This window comes from Notolabrus celidotus, chromosome 2 (assembly GCF_009762535.1).
Source record: "Notolabrus celidotus isolate fNotCel1 chromosome 2, fNotCel1.pri, whole genome shotgun sequence".
Taxonomy (NCBI): Eukaryota; Metazoa; Chordata; class Actinopteri; order Labriformes; family Labridae; genus Notolabrus; species Notolabrus celidotus.
Window position 1 is genome coordinate 8,006,533 of NC_048273.1, and position 18,913 is coordinate 8,025,445.

General features: G+C 38.8%; 1 protein-coding gene across 2 annotated transcripts; it reads left to right on the top strand.

The window, feature by feature from the left end:
• Positions 1-34: 34 nt before the first annotated feature.
• Positions 35-17,397, top strand: anapc4 (anaphase promoting complex subunit 4). Of its 2 annotated transcripts, none has more exons than XM_034707628.1 (29): positions 35-153; positions 236-349; positions 2,398-2,512; positions 2,595-2,700; positions 2,794-2,926; positions 3,015-3,089; positions 3,177-3,203; positions 3,287-3,331; positions 3,438-3,522; positions 5,959-6,066; positions 6,153-6,323; positions 6,408-6,472; positions 6,585-6,627; positions 6,717-6,793; positions 6,885-6,985; positions 7,061-7,112; positions 7,228-7,283; positions 7,385-7,431; positions 7,517-7,573; positions 9,139-9,195; positions 9,283-9,376; positions 9,483-9,580; positions 10,290-10,351; positions 10,440-10,478; positions 10,575-10,676; positions 10,768-10,833; positions 11,560-11,727; positions 16,236-16,359; positions 17,038-17,397. In XM_034707628.1, exons 3-29 carry the CDS (start codon positions 2,405-2,407, stop codon positions 17,278-17,280), a joined length of 2,409 nt encoding a protein of 802 aa, XP_034563519.1. In that variant the 5' UTR covers positions 35-153; positions 236-349; positions 2,398-2,404; the 3' UTR covers positions 17,281-17,397. The 2 variants fall into 2 exon arrangements, with proteins under 2 accessions (XP_034563519.1, XP_034563508.1); XM_034707617.1 differs by having other exon boundaries at positions 58-153; positions 232-349.
• The last annotated feature ends 1,516 nt before the right edge of the window (positions 17,398-18,913 follow it).

An 18,913-nucleotide genomic window follows, 5' to 3' on the forward strand; every position in this document is an offset into this window, starting at 1 on the left:
GAACTCACCCGGCATCTTCAAACTGCGCGTTCTGTCAAATTGGTCCCTTCCCGGGTTCCGTAGCTTCGCTGTGATTGGTCGGAGGGAAAATATGGCGCTGTCCGCCTAATAGCAAAGACAACATGATCGAAACCTGAATCGATGTTCCACAGGGTAGAGCAGAGTGTATTTGACGCTTTCGTATGTCGTTATATTTCTTCTGCAGTTGTTATTCTTCGTCTCTTTTGTCAGACAGATTTAGAATAGCCATGGAAAGCTATCTGAGTTAGCTTAGCGGGCTAACAAGCCTGTAAGCATCACATCTGATGATAACATTGGAGCAGAAGGTTTGCTCTGTCAACTCTTAACGGTGAGATTCCAGCTGTTTGTTGTGTTTATTCAGCAGTTTAGCATGTTTTTTTACACTCATGTTTACGTTTTATCAGTATTAGTAGCAGTATTTAACTTTTGTTTGTGCAAAGACAAGTATAAATCAAGTAAGCCTATCCATACCAGCCAACATTAGACTGTTAAAATAACTAAAGTAACAGCTTTTGCTAACTTACAGAGCCCTCCTTTTTCAAATACATTAAAATCAAGCTCATAAATAAAGTAGATATTACAAAACAGCCACGAAATATCTTACAATGAAACACTGTAAGTTCAAGATAACAGATAATATAGAGCAAACTACAATCTTACACCAAGTTTTTACAGAATTGCTTTTATGTGACTTTATCCTTGTAACTTTTTATTTTTATTTATTATTATTTTAAGTTTTCATTTAACTAATTAATTGATTTAATTGTATTTGATTATTTAATGTTTTATAATTTCTTTTTTCATTTATTATGTTCCTTATTTATCCTTTTCCATTTCTATTTCCTCCGATTTTTAAACCTTTTTATTGTCCTATAATGCTTTTATTTACTTGTCTATTTTTATTTATTATTATTTTAAGTTTTTATCTAACTAATTAATTGTTTAAATTAACTTTTATTATTTATTGTTTTATTCATTTTTTAATTTAGTATTTTAATGTTCCTAATGTATCCTTTCCATTTTCTATTATTTTCTATTTACTAATAATTTTTATTAAATTGATTCTTAAATATATTTTTTAATTGATTGTCTATTTACTTATGTTTACTGCTTCACCACTTTATTCTACTTGATTTGCGTTCTCTGTCTGTCAAAGGTTTATTTTGTCTTTCGAATCCTGCCATGCTTTGTTGGTCAAAGCACTTTGTAAACATTTGTTTTTAAAAGTGCTTTACTTGTCTAGTGTCACAGACTCAGACCTTAATTTCAGCAGCCACATTAAGACAATTACAAAGTCAGCCTACTACCACCTTAAGAATATATCAAGGATTAAAGGACTTATGTCTCAGCAGGATGCAGAAAAACCCATCCATGCATTTATCTTTAGCAGACTAGACTTCTGTAACTGGGTCTTTACAGGACTCCCTAAAAAGTCCATCAGACGACTGCAGCTCATACAGAATGCTGCTGCTCGAGTCCTAACAAGGACCAAAAAAGTGGACCACATCACTCTAGTTCTTAGATCTCTGCACTGGCTTCCTGTCTGTCAGAGAATAGACTTTAAAATCCTGCTGATGGTTTATAAAGCACTGAATGGTTTAGGCCCAAAATACATTGCTGATCTGCTGCTACTGTATGAACCATCTGGACCTCTGAGGTCATCAGGTACTGGTCTGCTTTCAGTCCCTAGAGTCAGAACGAAACACGGTGAAGCAGCGTTTAGTCATTATGCACCACATATCTTGAACACACTCCCTGAAAGCTGCAGGTCCGCTCCAACTCTCAAATCTTTTAAATCACAGACTAAGACTTTTTTATTTGCCACTGCCTTCCTATCTTAGTTTATTTTAACTCACTTTAAATGCACATTTTAATTCCAACATATTTCTAATTTTCCTTTTCTTTTCTGTTTTATTATGTTTGTCATTTTAATTGTGTTCTTTTATCCTTGTCTGAATGTTTCCAATGCTTTTAATGTGTTAATGTAAAGCACATTGAGTTGCCCTCGTGTATGAAATGCGCTATACAAATAAAGCTGCCTTGCCTTGCCTATACAAATAAAGTTATTATTATTATTATAAATGCATGCTCTTTTTTGTAGAATGAAAAAACACATGTTAAAATAAATGATTGAAAATCTTTAGAAAATTTAAATATATTTGAATGAGATTTAACAGAGTACTGATGTGTTATACATATGCCATTATTTTAAAAAGTGAAATGATATATAGATATTAGGGATGCCACCTCCTTTGTAATCCTTGGTTTTTCTGTTTTGTTGTTGTTGGGAGAACATTATCTTTTTTAATTGTATAGTGCCTGTTTTCATGTATTTCAATGATTTTAATGTATTTCAATGATCTTCCCTCCTCTTAGTACAAACATGCCTGCCTTTCGACAAGTTGGAGAGAAGCAGCTCCCTAACCCGATACTGTGTATGTCATGGTCCCCCAAACGGGATCTCATTGCTCTGGCAAACACAACTGGAGAGGTAGGGTTGAATACTTTCTCTACTATAACACCCTGACATCTTTTATGGTGTTTGTTAATTTCTTATTTGTGTTTGTTTACAGTTGTTGCTCCATCGTCTGGCTAGTTTCCAGCGTGTTTGGAGCTTACCTCCCATCGAGTGTACAGGGAAGGAGATCTCCGCCATCGCCTGGAGACCTGATGGAAAAAGTAAAGAAGACTGTCCTTATCTTATTGCTTTAAATGCCTGTTGTTAATAAGGATCTGAAGTTGTGGTATTGTAATTCTCTCCTAAATCTGCAGTATTGGCCTTCAGCCTCAGAGACACCAAGCAGGTGGTTCTGTGTGGTGTCGAGAAAGCTGAGATCCTCCACGTGTTTCCGATGCAGAACCCTGTGACCTGCATGCACTGGATGGAGGTGACAGAGGAGAGCAGGTGTGTTTGAGGCTCAGGGATGAAATCAATAAAACACAGGATTGTCGACGTGTAGGTGAATATTTTTTGTTGTGTGTTGTTGTTTCAGTGCCCTCGACTCCTTCTACAACTCAGAAGATGAATCCAAGCTCTTTCTTCCCAAACTACCGACACTCCCAAAGAGGTAATACTTTCAGCAACTGCAGGTAAGATGAAGAAAAACCTCTAGTGTTCGATAATTAACACGTTTTAACTTCTGTTTTTAACACAGCTACAGCACAACTTCAAAGATCTTCAGGTGGGCAGTGTTTTAATGCATTCGTCACACATCACTGTAATACTTTTCATCTTGTAAGAATATATCATCTTTCTTTGTCACAGTGAGGAAAAGTCTGATGAGATCATGAATCTGCTGGGAGAAGTCAGGTGAGTTAAAGCTTCAAGCAGCACGCATATAAAGAAAGTCGGAGTCTTTTACACACATGTTGTTGGACTGGAGGATATTTCATCGCTCTGTTTGGCTTCCATGCAGGCTGAACATTCTCGTTCTTGGAGGAGATGCCGGCTTTGTGGAGCTTTACGCCTACGGGATGTACAAGATCGCCACTCTAACAGGGGTAAAGCTCTTACACTCATTAGTCTGAGTTTGGCAAAACCAAACTTTATCAGTTGAACACTGACATGTTGGTGATGAAATATTAACTGGAAATATTAGACCTTAAGTGTGGAACTGTTGTGTTCAACAGCAGAAACTGCAGTCTAAACTGGATTACACTGTTAACACGTCTTTGATTCTTCAAAGCATAGTTTGATCTAAAAAAATAAATGTACAGTCGAACCAAGAAAAACAGTGACATAATAACATTTGCCTCTAAACACCATTATAACTAGGCCAACAAGTTTTAACCTTTATAGACCTTTTTAAAGCCGACTTCATCAAAAAGATAATGTGCGAGGTCTGGCACCGAAAGTGGCATTTAGCTCAATTAATTTAGACAAGTTAGCTAGCTTTAAACACTGAATTAAAACTGTAACCAGCATCAAAATGTCTAGATGTTGCGTTGTCGGTTGTCAGAATTGATACTCCACCGCAGACTTAAGTTTTAAAGAATTCAGACATGATCATGACCGTTAACGAGCAACTGGAGTTCCGGTGTTAAGAGTGACCATGCTGATTGCGACTTTCAGCTGATCGTGTCAGTGATTGTCGCAATTTCAACGGCTTTTTAAAGCATGAAAAGAGTCTTTGTGAATGCATCCTAGTGTATTCGTTGTTATAATATCAAAATAAACTCATCAGATATGTGTTAAATGGAAAACTAAAAGCATTTGTGAGAGGCGCATTCGGCTGACGGCCACAAGTTAACAGGGTCACAATTTACACTGAAACACCGGCGATGTTTGTGGCTGCAATCTGTTAAAGCTAGGGTTGGTAGTCACGGAAAACTAGCATGAGTTTGAATGTAGCATTTCCTTAGGACTCTGTCTAACCCCTCCTCCCTCCCCTCAAAGCTCCTCCAAAACAACACCCCCGCGACCATATGATGGTGACTGATTCAAACCCGGTCCTCACCAAAACATTATCATAGTGAAAGTTAAAAACACAAACAAACATGGCTGCTGTTAGTACTCACAACTGTCATGCTAGCATTATCCAGTTGTACTGGTGACACGATATCAGGAGAAAAGTTATAACACATATATAATACTGTAACAGCTCTACTGTTTGTTAAACGTGTTCAGTGTAGATGTTCTTAATTCCTACAGTGTTGACAGTCAGTGAAGGCATCAGGAGAGGTGTAGAGTGTGCGAGCGGGAGAAAGGAGAAATAAACAAGAGGGGAAGTTCTTCATTCATTCAAACATTGATTGTTGCTTTGTTGGTTGGCGTGATCACAGCCGACAGTGACCGGTTATTAAAGATCAACGTGTTCACGAATAGGCTCGTCATCCCTACAGCGCCCGGACGGACGCTACAATGTAAATTTCTGTAGGACTTACTAAATGTCATTAATTCTTTTGCTTGTCAGAGCCTCCGTGGGGAGAGCTTTTTAGACTCTGATCCGGACTACAGTCCTGAGCAAAGCACCTCATCGGGTCAGAGGGGACAGGCCCGATGTCGAGCGAGAGGGGCAGTCAGTAGAGTCAGGGGAAGCAGAGGCAGGGGACGGGGTGCATGGGGGAATGTACTCACAGGAGGCGGGCAGAACGGCAGGACAGGATTTGATTGGTTTAATAAATTGGACCCTAAAGGCAGTGGTTGGTTGGTGTTTTCCCAGGTTTACTCCGGCTGTAGATAGCAGCTCTTTTTCGCTCTTTTTTTAAGAACACATTATGTATTGATGCCATCGGGACAGAAAGATCTTTTTTTTTTTTTTTTTTTGAAATGTATATTTTTGGCCTTTTTGCCTTTATTTATAGGACAGCTGAAGAGAGACAGGAAATATGGGGAGTAGAGTGTTGGGGAAGACATGCAGGAAATGGTTGACCGGCTGGGAATCGAACCGGCGACCCCTGCGATGAGGACTGTAGCCTCTATATGTGGGGCGCTTAGACCGCTAGGCCAGCAGTGCCCCAGAAAGGTCATTTTAACCAGTATAACAAAAAGTGTATCTAAATCTTACTACCAACCCCAGCTTTAAATGTGTTTTCTGTATCCAACTGTGTTCAATCAGGTGTGACTGCAATAAATGTTATGAACATCTGAAAATCTGAGCCCAGTTTTCACGGTGTGCAGTTAATGAAAATGTTGGTTTCTGGCTTCTTTATTGTAACCCAGGTCTCAATTTTACCCTTTAAAACTAAAGTGTGTAATTTTACTGCAGAAATCCTCAATGGGGGATAAAGGCAGTAAGATGGTATGAAGACAACTTAAAACCTTGAACAAGAAATTAATACAACCTCCAGTCTGAGAGATGCCACATCACACAGGACTGAAATTCTATCAGTACATCTGTGTGTGTGTTGGAGTTTTGCACAGGATTAGTGTGTTACAGTGATAGGTCAGGAATACTGTGGTACATTTGGTTTTCATGTCTTGATAACTCCCCACAGGTATCAGGAACCTGTCGCAGCCTGAGTCTGTCCAGTGACCTCAAGTCTCTGTCAGTCATCACAGAAGTCCGGTCAGCTGACAACAACCCAGAAATCTGCTACGTTCAGGTCAGAGGGACGATTTGGCGTCCAGTTTCTACCTCCTGCTCACTCTTTGTCTGTCCTCTATTTAAAAAGCCATCTCTCTCTCCCAGCTGGACACAGGCTTGTTGTCAGACTGTTTGCCTGAGGTCACCAGGATGGCACGCAAGTTCACCCACATCTCTACGCTGCTGCAATACCTGCACCTCTCCCTCACTTGTATGTGCGAAGCCTGGGAGGACATCCTCATGCAGATGGATCTTCGCCTCACTAAGTTTGTTCAGGTCGGTTGCTGCGAGTTTGTAGTTTACGTTGGCTACACCATGAGAGTACAGCTATTTCTTATATGCACGTTTAATTTCTTACAGGAGAAGAACACGAGCACTCAAGTCCAAGATGAGTTTTTGGAGCTTCTGCTGTGGGGACAATCAAGGTGAGAGAAGAGGCGGTTTGTGGTGCAATACTTGTAGTGTCCTGTAGGTGGTGTCAGAATATTTTGAGTCACTTCATCTTATTTTTATCAATGGCTCTCTGCTCCTGTGTAGCCCTGAACTGCAGGCTCTTCTCATGAACCAGCTGACTGTCAAGGTGAGAGGAAGATTCTCTGTAAACACTCCTCTGTGTGCAGTGCAGATAAGATTTCCCTTGAAATTGAAACATGTAATTTTTAAACGTAGGGCCTGAAGAAGCTCGGTCAGTCCATTGAGTCCTCATATTCCAGCATCCAGAAGCTGGTGATCAGCCACCTACAGAGGTATTTTCAGCCATGTTTTCTCCTTCACGCCACATGCTCCCTGAAGATCCTTCTTTAAACTCTCTCCCATTCTTCCCTTCTCTTCCTGCAGTGGCTCTGAGGCTCTGCTGTATCACCTCAGTGAGGTTAAAGGCATGTCTCTGTGGAAGCAGAAGTTTGAGCCCCTCGGCCTGGATTCAGAAGCCATCGAAGGTACTGTCTCCTAATCCTGCGTGATACATCAAATTGTCATGAAAGCTTTTAACCATCGTGCTTTTTCTGTTTCAGGTGCTATCACAGCTGTGGGTTCCTTCTCTCTGAAAGCCAACGAACTCCTGCAGTGAGTTTTTAAATAATAAGCTCCTTGTCCTGTTTGCAGAAGTCATGTTATTGTTTTAATCGTCTCTTTTTGTCGCCGCTCTGCAGAGAATGACTGATTGTATTTTATCTTTTAGGGTGATCGACAAGAGTATGAAAAACTTTAAAGCCTTTTTCCGGTGGTTGTATGTAGGTAAGAGTGAACATGAACTTGTTGATACAGATATAAATGCATTCATTGTTATTTGTTTATTTATAATGTAGTTTGATTAACTTTGTTTTATTTCTCCACAGCTATGCTACGGATGTGTGAGGAGCACGTACCACCAGAGCTCAACAAAGTAAGCTTATAAAGGAGCTAAAAGAGAGGTTTGAGATTTTAAGATATTTCTGTAAACTTCATTAACATTCTGGTTAATCTCTCAGATGACTCAGAAGGACATCGCGTTTGTTGCTGACTTCCTGTCCGAGCATTTCAGCGAGGTGAGAGCTGAGTATCTGCACTTGGATTTGTTCATATTTTAAATTATTGTGTGTATATTATTTTATTTTATATAATTTGAGTAAATCCAATTGTCATATTTTTACCACTCACTGTTTAAAGGTGACATATCATCAAAATCGACTTTTTAATGGTTCTCTACCTGAAATATGTGTCCCTGGCATGTCTACAAACCCCCTGAAAATGAAAAACATCCATTCTGCCCCTGTTCTGATTTCTCCACCTTTCTGTAAATGTGTGCTGAAACGAGCCGTTTCAGTTTTCAGTGTTTTTCATACGTCACAACGCCATCCGGTCTGTAACGGAAGTCAGAGCTCGGAGCTTGTTCAGCCCATAGACTGTATAAAATACAACTCAACTCCTCCTCCGTTTTTCATTACCTGCACACACGTGTGCTAACAAGGAGCTTAGGAGGGAGGCATGCTAGTTGTAGGCTGTCTTAATAAACACAAAGGTCGATTTTACTCCCAACATGTAAACATTAGATCAACGTGCTGGACAGCCAAGGCCACACCCACTTCCTCAGGGGGCGTGGTCAGAGAGCTCATTCTCATTTAAAGGCACAGACACAGAAAACAGCCTGTTCTGAGCAGGGCTGAAAAAGAGGGGTTTACAGGCAGACCAAAATCTGATTTCAAAGTGTTTTTTTGAGCAATAAACTTTAAAGACATGTTTTGGGGACCTCTTTGGGGAAGTTTAGCTTCACACGAGGCACCATGCTCCTCATTTTAGTGCAGACAGCTTCCTGCTAGTCTGTTATTCCCCTTTAAATTTACAGAAAGTACCATAGCCTAAAATTATGACTGTTGTCATAAAATTATGACATCAGTCTCTTTTTTTCATATATTTATACTTCATTCTCCAAATCTCAGATTATTTACCAAGCGCTGTGGCCGAGCACTCCGTTATGTTTTTTTCCCACCACTACTAAAAGAAACGTGTCCATTACTGCAACTTACTTTACACTAAAATGCCAAAAAATGAAGTGCCATGCATGAAAACTAAGCAACAACCAAGGACTAATATTACCTGACAATCATGCACAGGCTAGATATGCTTTTTATCACTTTTTTGAATTGATGGATTATTTAATAAAATACTCTGGAGAGACCCAAAGCTTGATCCGTAAGGCAACTGGACTGGTAGCAAATCTTCAGTCCAGTTGCCTTACGGATCAAGCTTTGGATTACCATGACTTGGATGACTGAGAACCTTCACAGACATGTTACTCTGGAGAGAGACCCACAGTTTGAATCCAGTCTCTGACCTCTACATCTGATGTGAAGAGTCCCTTCGAGCTTTCTTTATATGTTACCTGTACTCTGAACCTTTGATGACTTCTTGTAAAACTCTACTTTATTCTCTGTTAAAAGCTCATTAAATCTGTAATAAAACTTCAGTAGCACCACAGCCTGTTGTTGTGTTACAGCAGCTGACTCTTAAACCCACACAGGAACTGAAATAGAGTAAAGTAAATGTGTGATATACAGTATGAGAGTTCAGTGTCAGGTTATCACTAGTAATTCAGACTATCCTTGTTTGACAGAACGAAGAACTCTTCGACCGCAAAGGGAAGTACTTCAACGTGGAGCGAGTTGGTCAGGTGAGTGTTGTGTTCTGTTACCTCAGGTGTTTCTGACCTGAGCTGCCGTCTAACGTCCTGGTTTATCGTTCATGTGGACATTTTTAGTACCTGAAGGACGAGGATGATGACCTCGTGTCTCCGCCCAACACGAAGGGAAACCAGTGGCTGAAGTTTTTACAGGAGAGCGCACACCTGAAGGGTGAGCATCTTAATATTTACCAGTTTTAAAAGTAATTATTATATAGTTATAGTTATGACTTTGTTTGTTGTAATCACTAACAGAAGAAATGTTTGGTTTTGTGCAGAGAGCCCCTTGCTGTTCCCTTCATATCCCCAAAAGTCTCTGCACTTTGTGAAGAGGACGATGGAGAGCGTGATCGAGCAGTGTCTACAGAAACCTGCCGTGAGTCTCTGCAGTCCATCTTTTTCTTTTCTTCTGCACAGTTAAACATTTATTTAGAAATGTCAACAACTTGCAGCGTGGATTTAATCAAATAAAGTGGATGTAACCTCTTTTGTTTTGAAAGTGTGCTACACCTGCAATGTCTCTAACGACCAGCAGGGGGCGGGTTATGTTGCACAGGATAGCTGATCACACAGAAGTCTATGAGGAAATGATCACTTCCGTCTTTGTTCATCACCACAGTAAAGATTTTTCTAATAATGCATCCACCTCAGTCACTAGATTCAGGTCTTCTTTGATAAATTATGATAGTCATTTTGTAAATAGTGGCTCCTTTTGGGGTGAAATAGAGGATATAGCAGCTTATTGTCACTTTGGGCTCCAATAACTCAAGGCTCTTAAACAGGAGGCCATAAATCAGCGAGCAACTTCATGGTCACAGCTTCCACTTCCTACTTCCCACAGTCTATGACCCACATTCATGGGGTTTGGATTTAGCACTCTGCTCCTCTAAGATTAATATAACAGGAACAGTGTTGACCTTCCTGCAGCCTCCACACATACTATTGCAGTTATATATACTTGAACCAAAGGCAAAACACTTCTTAAGCTAAACTTATCGTGCATTTTAAACATGAACTTCAGATGTAGTTTGGAACATACAATGTTTGTGTCTCATATTTCTCATGTTTTGTTCATTTTTGTGCAGGAAGTGATAGGGAAGTCTGTAAAACAGGCAGTCTTTCTGCCCCTCTACACCGTCCCTGAGAGGTATGATATTAAAAGTCTGGTAATAAACTATTATTTCATTTAGTAATCTGAAAAAGTGTGATTAAATATTCTATTTTTTTGTTTACAGCTCTGAAAACACTCCCCGACTTTTTGAGCTTCCATCTTTGTACGTATAAACACAAACACACTGCAGCATCCTAAACTCCTCTGTCGTCATGCATCAGTTTGTAAAAATAATCCTTTTACTTTCATTGTCCTAAAGATGGAATGACAAGAAGGCCAAAATGCACCACATCTTGTTCTGCATGCCGGAGATTTCCCCCTCCAAGCTCTACTTGCTGCGCAAACCGACAGACCCAAACAGGTACATGTCTGTCGATTTTGAGTGTATCTGAGTTTCTTTTTTTTCCAGTTCAATCTGGTTTTAACCTCATTTATTGATTCTGCTTCCACAGACATATCCCCAACAGCGTCATGTCCATCGACCTCAGCCACCATCTTGATGATGCTGCTGCAGCTCAGTCAGTGCCCTTCATTTTTTACATTTTCAAAAGAGACAAAAGTTATTCCTCAGCTTGATACGTCTGCACCTCCCGCTGAAAAGTGAAGCCAAGACACCCCTACGAAAGGCACTGACATATTAGATTGGTGATGTCTTTTGCATCTGGTGCAGCAGTATTGACGTCCCACCCCTCCTTCTTACCAGAACGCATATTAAGCTTACTAATGAAACAGTACAGATCCTTCCAGACAGTATCAGACAAGCAGAACAGGTTATTTTGTCAGTTTTAAGCAGACACTCTGTTATGGACAGTTTAAAGACTCTTGTGTTAATGTTTGATACGTTTCCTATCACCTCTACTCTGATGGTCCTGTGCAAACGCTGCTATAGTAGCCGTATTTGTCTATAGAGCTGCCAATCATGGGGTTAGACCACTTTTTATATCATCAAATGAATAACCAAAACTTAACATCTCAGAAAATGAACATTGAGGCATAACTCAACTTTATAAGAGTGAACTATAACGACAGAAAATGTGTTCGAGAAATATTTCTACAACCTGTATTTTGATTTTAAAGTTTGACCCATGTCCCATCTGTTCACATGGAAAAAGTCAAGCCTTATGAGCTATACTGCAGCCAGTCAGTAGCAGGAGTTCTATGTTTTGGCTTCACTTTTTGGGACCTGTCATTGTCATTCATCATTTCAAAGTGCTGCAATGACTCACCCTGATTTCCTTTGTCAGGCCTAATTGTGTGTACAGCTGCCTGGATGCTCGTTTCTACGATGATGAGATGCTCACCGTGGTCCTCCAAGGATCAGACGAACAGAGCAAGAGGCGTGTTCTGGCTCAGGTTCCTCTTGCTTCCACACTGAGCTGCGAGAGTGAATTCAAGTGGGAGCCGAACAAGAGGTACGTGTGTGTTTGAAAATACCTTACAAAGAATCTCTCTCTTTCCACAAGTTTATTCTCATGATGCAGTTTGAGTCATGTTTGGAAGACAGGATGGAGAATGGAGTGAGTAGGTTGTACAGGTACCTCTAAACATGGGTCCTATTTTCTGACTAACTGGTTCGTAAAACCACCTACAATGGCTGTAACAAAACACTTGAGTGAAAAGGTGCCAAATCAAAATACTTAACGTCCTTTCCTGCCTCTGAAAGGTTCAGACTGTTACTCTAAGTGTCTGAAGCATTATGAAAAACCCCTGCAGCGATTGACCTTTTGTTAAGTTAAGCTGCTTAGTTGGGAACAAGAGGGAGCAGCTTCATTGCTCTATGTACGAAGCAACCAGACTCATTTGATAAAAAATGTAGCTTTACCTCTCAGAACATGGGCGTTTCTTCGTCTTTTGTTTATGCCAGGGGTGTCCAAAGTACGGCCCGGGGGCCAATCGCGGCCCAAGGTCCATTTATTTATGGCCCCAAGCTTGCATCTTAAAATGTGTTATTTATGGCACAAAAATTAATCCCATTCTGAATCATCTGTACATTTGCAGTTTCTTTCAAGTGCACAAACAAAACTAAAGTCAATCCAGAAACGTCTCAGAAAGCTTCATATACTACTTCATAGACTACTTGTATAAAGGCAAAGCTCTGAGAATTCTGCAAGACGGCAATAAAGAAGAAACACAAGAACTCTTAAAGCTGACAGGTTTTCAAATTCATGTTTTTATCATGATGTGAAAATGTTCTTGATGAACACTAAAAGTTCAGAAGACACAAGACACAAAAGAGGACACAAGACATAATCAAAATTATGAAATTGTGCAGAAAAGGCAAAATTTGGTGCATAAAAATTGTTCAGATCGCAGGAAAAATAATTATTCAGTTCTTAAAATGTTGTCTGCTGGTCAGAAAAGTCTTAAAAACAACATGAAAAAGAAGTGTGATGAAATCCAGATCGTGATCCTGCCATAGAAAAATAATGATACAATATTTTTCCCACATTGCCCGACCATTTTCCTCCAGAAGATAAAAGTTTGTTAATGTATACGTGGCTTGTGGAGAACTGAGGACTTCCTAGTTACTGATTTATTGAGAAAAAAAATTTAATAATTGTTATCAAATGGAGATTTCATATATAACTTTTATGATTCCTAAGTCTCAGTAGGAGCCGCTGGCCCTGAGGTATTCTGACAACATCAAATGTGGCCCTCTTTGAAAAAAGTTTGGACACCACTGGTTTATGCGATCTGATAGTTTTTCACCTCATTTATTAATTTAACCTTTAGTTAACCAGGTAAGTCAATTAAGAACCAATTCTCATTTACAATGATGACCTGGGCGAAGAGGCAACACAGGTGGCATGATAATAAATAAATAATAAAAACAAGACAGAGAGGACGTACAGAGAAACCTAGAGACAGAACAATACAATACAAAAATATGACAGGAGTGAACAACTTAAAAGCAAGTGCATTGATGTTGAGTTATGGGATGTAATAAGTTTTTGAAAGTGGTGAGTGGAATAAATAAAGAGGTCAGCTTTAGGGATTGTTGCAGGTGATTCCAGTCATTTGCAGCAGAAAACTTGAAGGAGGTGCAACCAAAGGAGGTCCGGGCTTTGGGTGTGATGAGGTTAATAAAGCTACTTGAGCGCACGCTACGGTTTGTGCTGTGAATTTTGATTAGTGACTGTAAATATAACGGGGTTTTACCAGTGAGAGATTTGTAAATGAATAGAAACCAGTGTGTTTGTCTGCGAGAGTGGAGTGAAGGCCAGTTCATTTGAGAGTACAGGTGGCTGTGGTGATTGGTGAATGGGGCTCCAGTGACAAAATGGATCAATCAATCAATCAATCTTTATTTGTATAGCGCCAAATCACAACAAACGTTATCTCAAGACGCTTTTACAAACATAGGAGGTCTAGACCACTCTATGTCAAATTATGAACAGAGACCCAACACCAAGACAGGGTAAGACTCAGTCTGACCCCACCTTAATCCACCATGAGCATTGCACATCGCAGTATTTAGCTAGTTACAGTGGTGAGGAAAAACTTCCTTTTAACAGGCAGAAACCTCAGGCAGAACCAGACTTATGTTAGACAGCTATCATGTCTTGACCGAGTTTGGTCTGGAAAGACAGATAGAGGGGAGCAAGAGAGAGAGGTGATAGTGATGAGACGAGTAGTAGAAGCTGTTGCCGCTGGAGTCCAGCACGTCCGTATCAGCTGGAGTCCAGATCGTCCGCAGCAGGAGGACGTCTACGGCAGCTCAGAGGAACCTACGAGACAATGGAGCTCAGGGACTCCAGAAAGGTCTATGGTTAGTAACTTTAATGGGACAGGCAGAGTTAAAGTAAGTGATGAAGGGATTGGGGGGAAGGGGGTGAGGTAGGATCCCAGTGTGTTAGTGCGCCAGTTCCCCCGGCAGTCTAGGCCTATAGCAGCATGACAAAAGCTGGTCCAAGCCTGAGCCAGCTTTAACTATAAGCTTTATCAAAAAGGAAAGTTTGAAGCCTACTCTTAAAAGTAGAGAGGGTGTCTGCCTCCCGGACCCTGACTGGTAGATGATTCCAAAGGAGAGGGGCCTGATAACTGAAGGTTACCTTAGTGAGCAGTGTGTTTATGTGTGTTTCAAAAGAAAGTTTGTTGTCAAGCCAGATTCCTAGATATTTGTAGCCGTCAACATACTCAATCTCTGAACCATCCAAGGAGGAGATTTTGAGGGGACTGTTAGCCAATGGTAGGTTTCTGTTAAAAAACATACATTTAGTTTTATTAAAGTTTAAAACTACATGGAGCCTCATGAAAGCATGTTGGACGCTATGGAAACTGGCCTGTAATGAGGACAGTAGTGTAGTCAGCACCTGAATTAAACATTAAAACTTACAGACTGATGCCACCTCTGTGTTCTGAAAGATAAAGCTACTTTTTCTGTAAATGGAGTCAGGATGTGATGTGACGTCTGTTCCAGCTATAAGAAAAAGTTCACCTCAATGTTATCAGACACTTAAATTAACTATCTGAACTTCACTGGTGAGAAGAAGCACTTTTAGTACACATGCTTTGATAAATTTGCTCATTTGCCTGCAGGGGTTACGATGCAGCAATTGCACACATGTTCACAGATGTTAGCTGAAGCAATTTACTGGAAATATTCAAAAAACGTCTCTACCTTTTCGTCATTTAGACACCAGAATATTTCAACTCAGCGCCCAGAAGGAAAGTCAGCCTTTGTGTTTCAATCCATTTGCCTGACAGCATAACATCAGTCATTAGAGCTCTTTATCTCGATCATAAAAGAATCAGGTTTGTAATACTCTGCCCTTTGGCAGATAAGAGTCTTACTACAATAAAACATATACGGGTAGTTCCTAAATCCTCACTGGTACAAAATGTTTTATGTGCGGTGCGTGTCGAGACACAGCATTGGGAGGCTGTGGCTCAGTGGTGGTGAGTTGTCTCTCAACTGGAAGGTAAAAGTTTGATCCCCAGCTCCTTAAGTCCCCGTGCTGAAGTGGGGTCAAGACACAGAATGTGACATGTAGTGTGGAACACTCCTCCTCTAGACATTAAAACGGCGAGCTCTCTGGGTGTTTTTAAAAGTGAACTTAAGACTTACCTTTTCAATCTGGCTTTTTAGCCCTGGACTGCATTATTACCATTATGACCACTGTTTTAAAATCATTTTTATTTATTTTATTTTATTCTATCATATTATATATTTTATTTTATATTAATATTTACTTTTCTGGTATTTTTCTGATTTTATTTTATTATAATTATTTTATTTTATTTATTTGATCATCATTATTTTATTTTCAAGTAAGATAAGAGATAAGATAAGAGATTCCTTTACTCGTCCCACAACGGGGAAATTCAAATGTCACAGTAACAGAGTAGACAGTGCAAAAGAAATATATAAAGCAAACAAGAGCCTATAAATTAACAATTATTAAAAAGTTATTAGCAATTAAAATTAAAATCAAAATTAAAGAGGTAAAAGATAAGCATATCTTAAAATCACACACACACACACACACACACACACACACACACACACACACACACACATATATATATATATATATAGTAATATATAAATAATAATAATAATATATATATAAAATAGAAGTATTTTATATCCCTTTCCACTTTTAGCTTTTACTGATGTTTTCTGTCTCTGTTCCTTTGTGAAGCACTTCGGGCTGCATGCTTGAAAGTATGAAAGGTGATATATATAAATAAAATGAGTTGAGTAGTATAACAGAGTTTTGAGGGGTCACAATGCCCAAAAAGCCCTATATAAGGACAGTCCATTAACCTTTTACACAATAATGGTTACCTAAGTAAACAGCAATCAACCAAAACATATTCAAGCAGTGTTGGATTAGTGGTTTATTAACAATAGGGCCTAGATTTGAAAGAAATGTAATTACCCTTAAAGATAACGTACATGTTACCTCATCATCAGGTTGGACCAGCAGAGCGGTAACATCCCATACCAGAGCCTGGTGTTGGGGAATCAGTGGCGTGAACTGGAGAGCATGAAGGCTCAGTTTGTGGCGGTCAATGGAATCCGCAAAGTGGCCTGCGTGGTAAGTTATTCAATGTGTGGATGTTTTATGTTCAAGAAAAAGTGTAGTGCAATATTTTTATTTAAAGGCACAGTGAGGAGCTTTCATGTTGTGTTGATTCTGGCGCCCCCTGTGGACAAACCCGTAGTGAAGCATCCATTAGTTGAAGCAAATGAATGAACACAGATCTTCTTTTTAACCTGACTTTTCTTTGCTAAGACAACTTTTTTCAGGATGCAGAGTGATGAGGTCATGTATTGATTTGTAGCGACAACAACTAAACTTTTTAAACTCTGATTAGTTACCTCTGGCTAGCTTACAAAAGGTGAGCAGACGTGTCATGATGTGAGCTCTGGTGTCCCAATAAATGTCTGAATAACGTAAATATGCACATGGTGTAACTCTTCACGCCAACATACACATTTAATCCTGTTCATAGCTGTTAGCTCTTTTAGCTAGCAAAGCCCTGGTTGTAAAGTTTTCTCCATCTGAAACATCAGACATTAGGACAAAACATTAAGTCCAAAGAAAATAATCTAAAGAAAAACTCCTCCTCCTCAATAACTAATTTTACTGTGTAGGTCATGAAGAGGCATCAGAATAAGAGAGAGAGACTAGTTCAACATCAGTTAAAACCTCCTCACAGTGCCTTTAGTGAATGTAGTGGATCTTAGCTTGACGTTTTTCCTCTCCTTGCAGTTGAGCGCCAATCTTCGACACATCCGTGTTTTTGAGATGGATGTAGAAGATGAAGACGACGAGGGAGCCGAGTCGCAGAACACAAGTGCTGACCAAGACGTGCTGGACTCCACTATGAGCAGCACGGGGCAGGGAGGAGAGGAGCGGGCTGTGGCCGACGATGACGCTGCAGGGCAGAGAGGAGACGTGCTTAAGAACACTGAGGAGCGTCTCGAGTCGGAGGAAGCACTTGAACTGGGTTAAGACTGATATGCTACATAAATATGGGGCTAAGCTTCATCTTAAGCTTGTTGCAAAATATTTTTTTTACTATGTTTTAGGTGTCATGTTTCTGTATGAAAATAAAGTGGTTTGTATTGATTTGTTTGCTGTTCATTATTTTTATGGGTTACATTTAAAGTGATCAACCTGTGCCACTCACTCCATGTTTATGAGGAGTGATGAGTGGACCAACACTTTATTATCATAGGTACATAAATTGATTGGTAAAAATAAGTAGATATGTAGATAATAGGTGTACTGATGAGTAATGCAGAACGAAATTCAACATTTTAGTTACAAAAAGACAAAATATTTATAAGGCAAGAGTTTAAACAACAATGTACAGAAGTGCAGATAATAGAAAAAAATAAGAAAAGGAATAAAGTTTAAAAAAAGTAAAATTAAAATGAATATTTTGAATCAATTAATAAAAAAAAAAAATCTTGAAAAACTACACCTACAATAGCAAACAAGAAAAAAGCAAGTCTGAGAAAATATTTTTTGTTTTATGGAGATGAGGAGTAAAAACATTGAGTTTAATCAAAAAAAAATAAAAAATACTCTGTAAGTGAATGAACTGGTAAAAATAAGTAGATTAATAGTTAGGTGTATTGATGAGTAATGCAGGGCTCAATTCAACCTTTTTGTTGCAAAAATAGAAATAAAACATAAGGACAAAGCAAAAATAAACTAATGCTATAAAAAAAAAAATAAGCTTATGAGAAAAGTTAAAATATTGATTATTTTTATAAATAAAATAAAATAAAAAACGTTAAAAACTACACTTACAAGGGCACACATAAGAAAGAAGCAACTTATTTGGTTTAGGGGGTCATTAAATGTCTCTATCAAGTCTGAGACTATTACTTCACACACACAAAAAGAGTCTTCTGCTTCACACAGACAAATAAACAAGACTAGATTCATAGACAACAACCAAGAAAGTGCTTTGGTTTTCCCTATCATTACGGTCATGGAAGCAGTCAATATAAAGATAAACACATTTTTAATAATAATAATAAAAACAATAATTTTATTTGTAGAGCTCTTTTCAAAAGCCAAGTTACAAAGTGCTTCATATGGGCAGCAAAATAAAACAGGCAGTTCATAATAACACAGAAATCAAGATAAAGAAATAAAACAGATCTTAAAAGACAAAATTCCCCTAAAATAACTCTTAAGGAATGTCATTATTTTTAAATATATTTCTTAAAAGGGTTAAAACAAAACAAATTAAGATAAAATTCAGATAAAATCAGGAAAGGCTCGACGATAAAAGTATGTGTTCAGAAGACATTTAAAAGAGCTCAATGACTCAGCAGACTTGATCTCCTTGGTCACATGGTTCCAGAATGCCCTGTCACCTTTTTTTTTTCATTTTTGTGTTAGGAAGACACAATAAACCTTTGCCTGAGGATCTCATATATACAGTATGCATACATATGTATATATATACATGTATACACATATACATAAATAAAAAAATACATACGGGAGGAGGGATGCTATAGTTTGTTATTTTAAGAGCTTACTAAAATCAAGTTTAGGTTGGAATTTTACAATTTTTTATTTATTTTTATTTTTTATTCTTTTTATTTAGTAGTTTTCACACACA

What these genes read in the sequence shown, in the direction of transcription:
- anapc4 (XM_034707628.1), top strand. Translation starts at nt 2,405, where the DNA reads ATGCCTGCCTTTCGACAAGTTGGAGAGAAGCAGCTCCCTAACCCGATA. An exon ending in CTACCGACACTCCCAAAGAG is followed by an intron (nt 3,090 to 3,176) that starts GTAATACTTTCA and finishes TTTTTAACACAG; the next exon opens with CTACAGCACAACTTCAAAGA. An exon ending in AGATCGCCACTCTAACAGGG is followed by an intron (nt 3,523 to 5,958) that starts GTAAAGCTCTTA and finishes AACTCCCCACAG; the next exon opens with GTATCAGGAACCTGTCGCAG.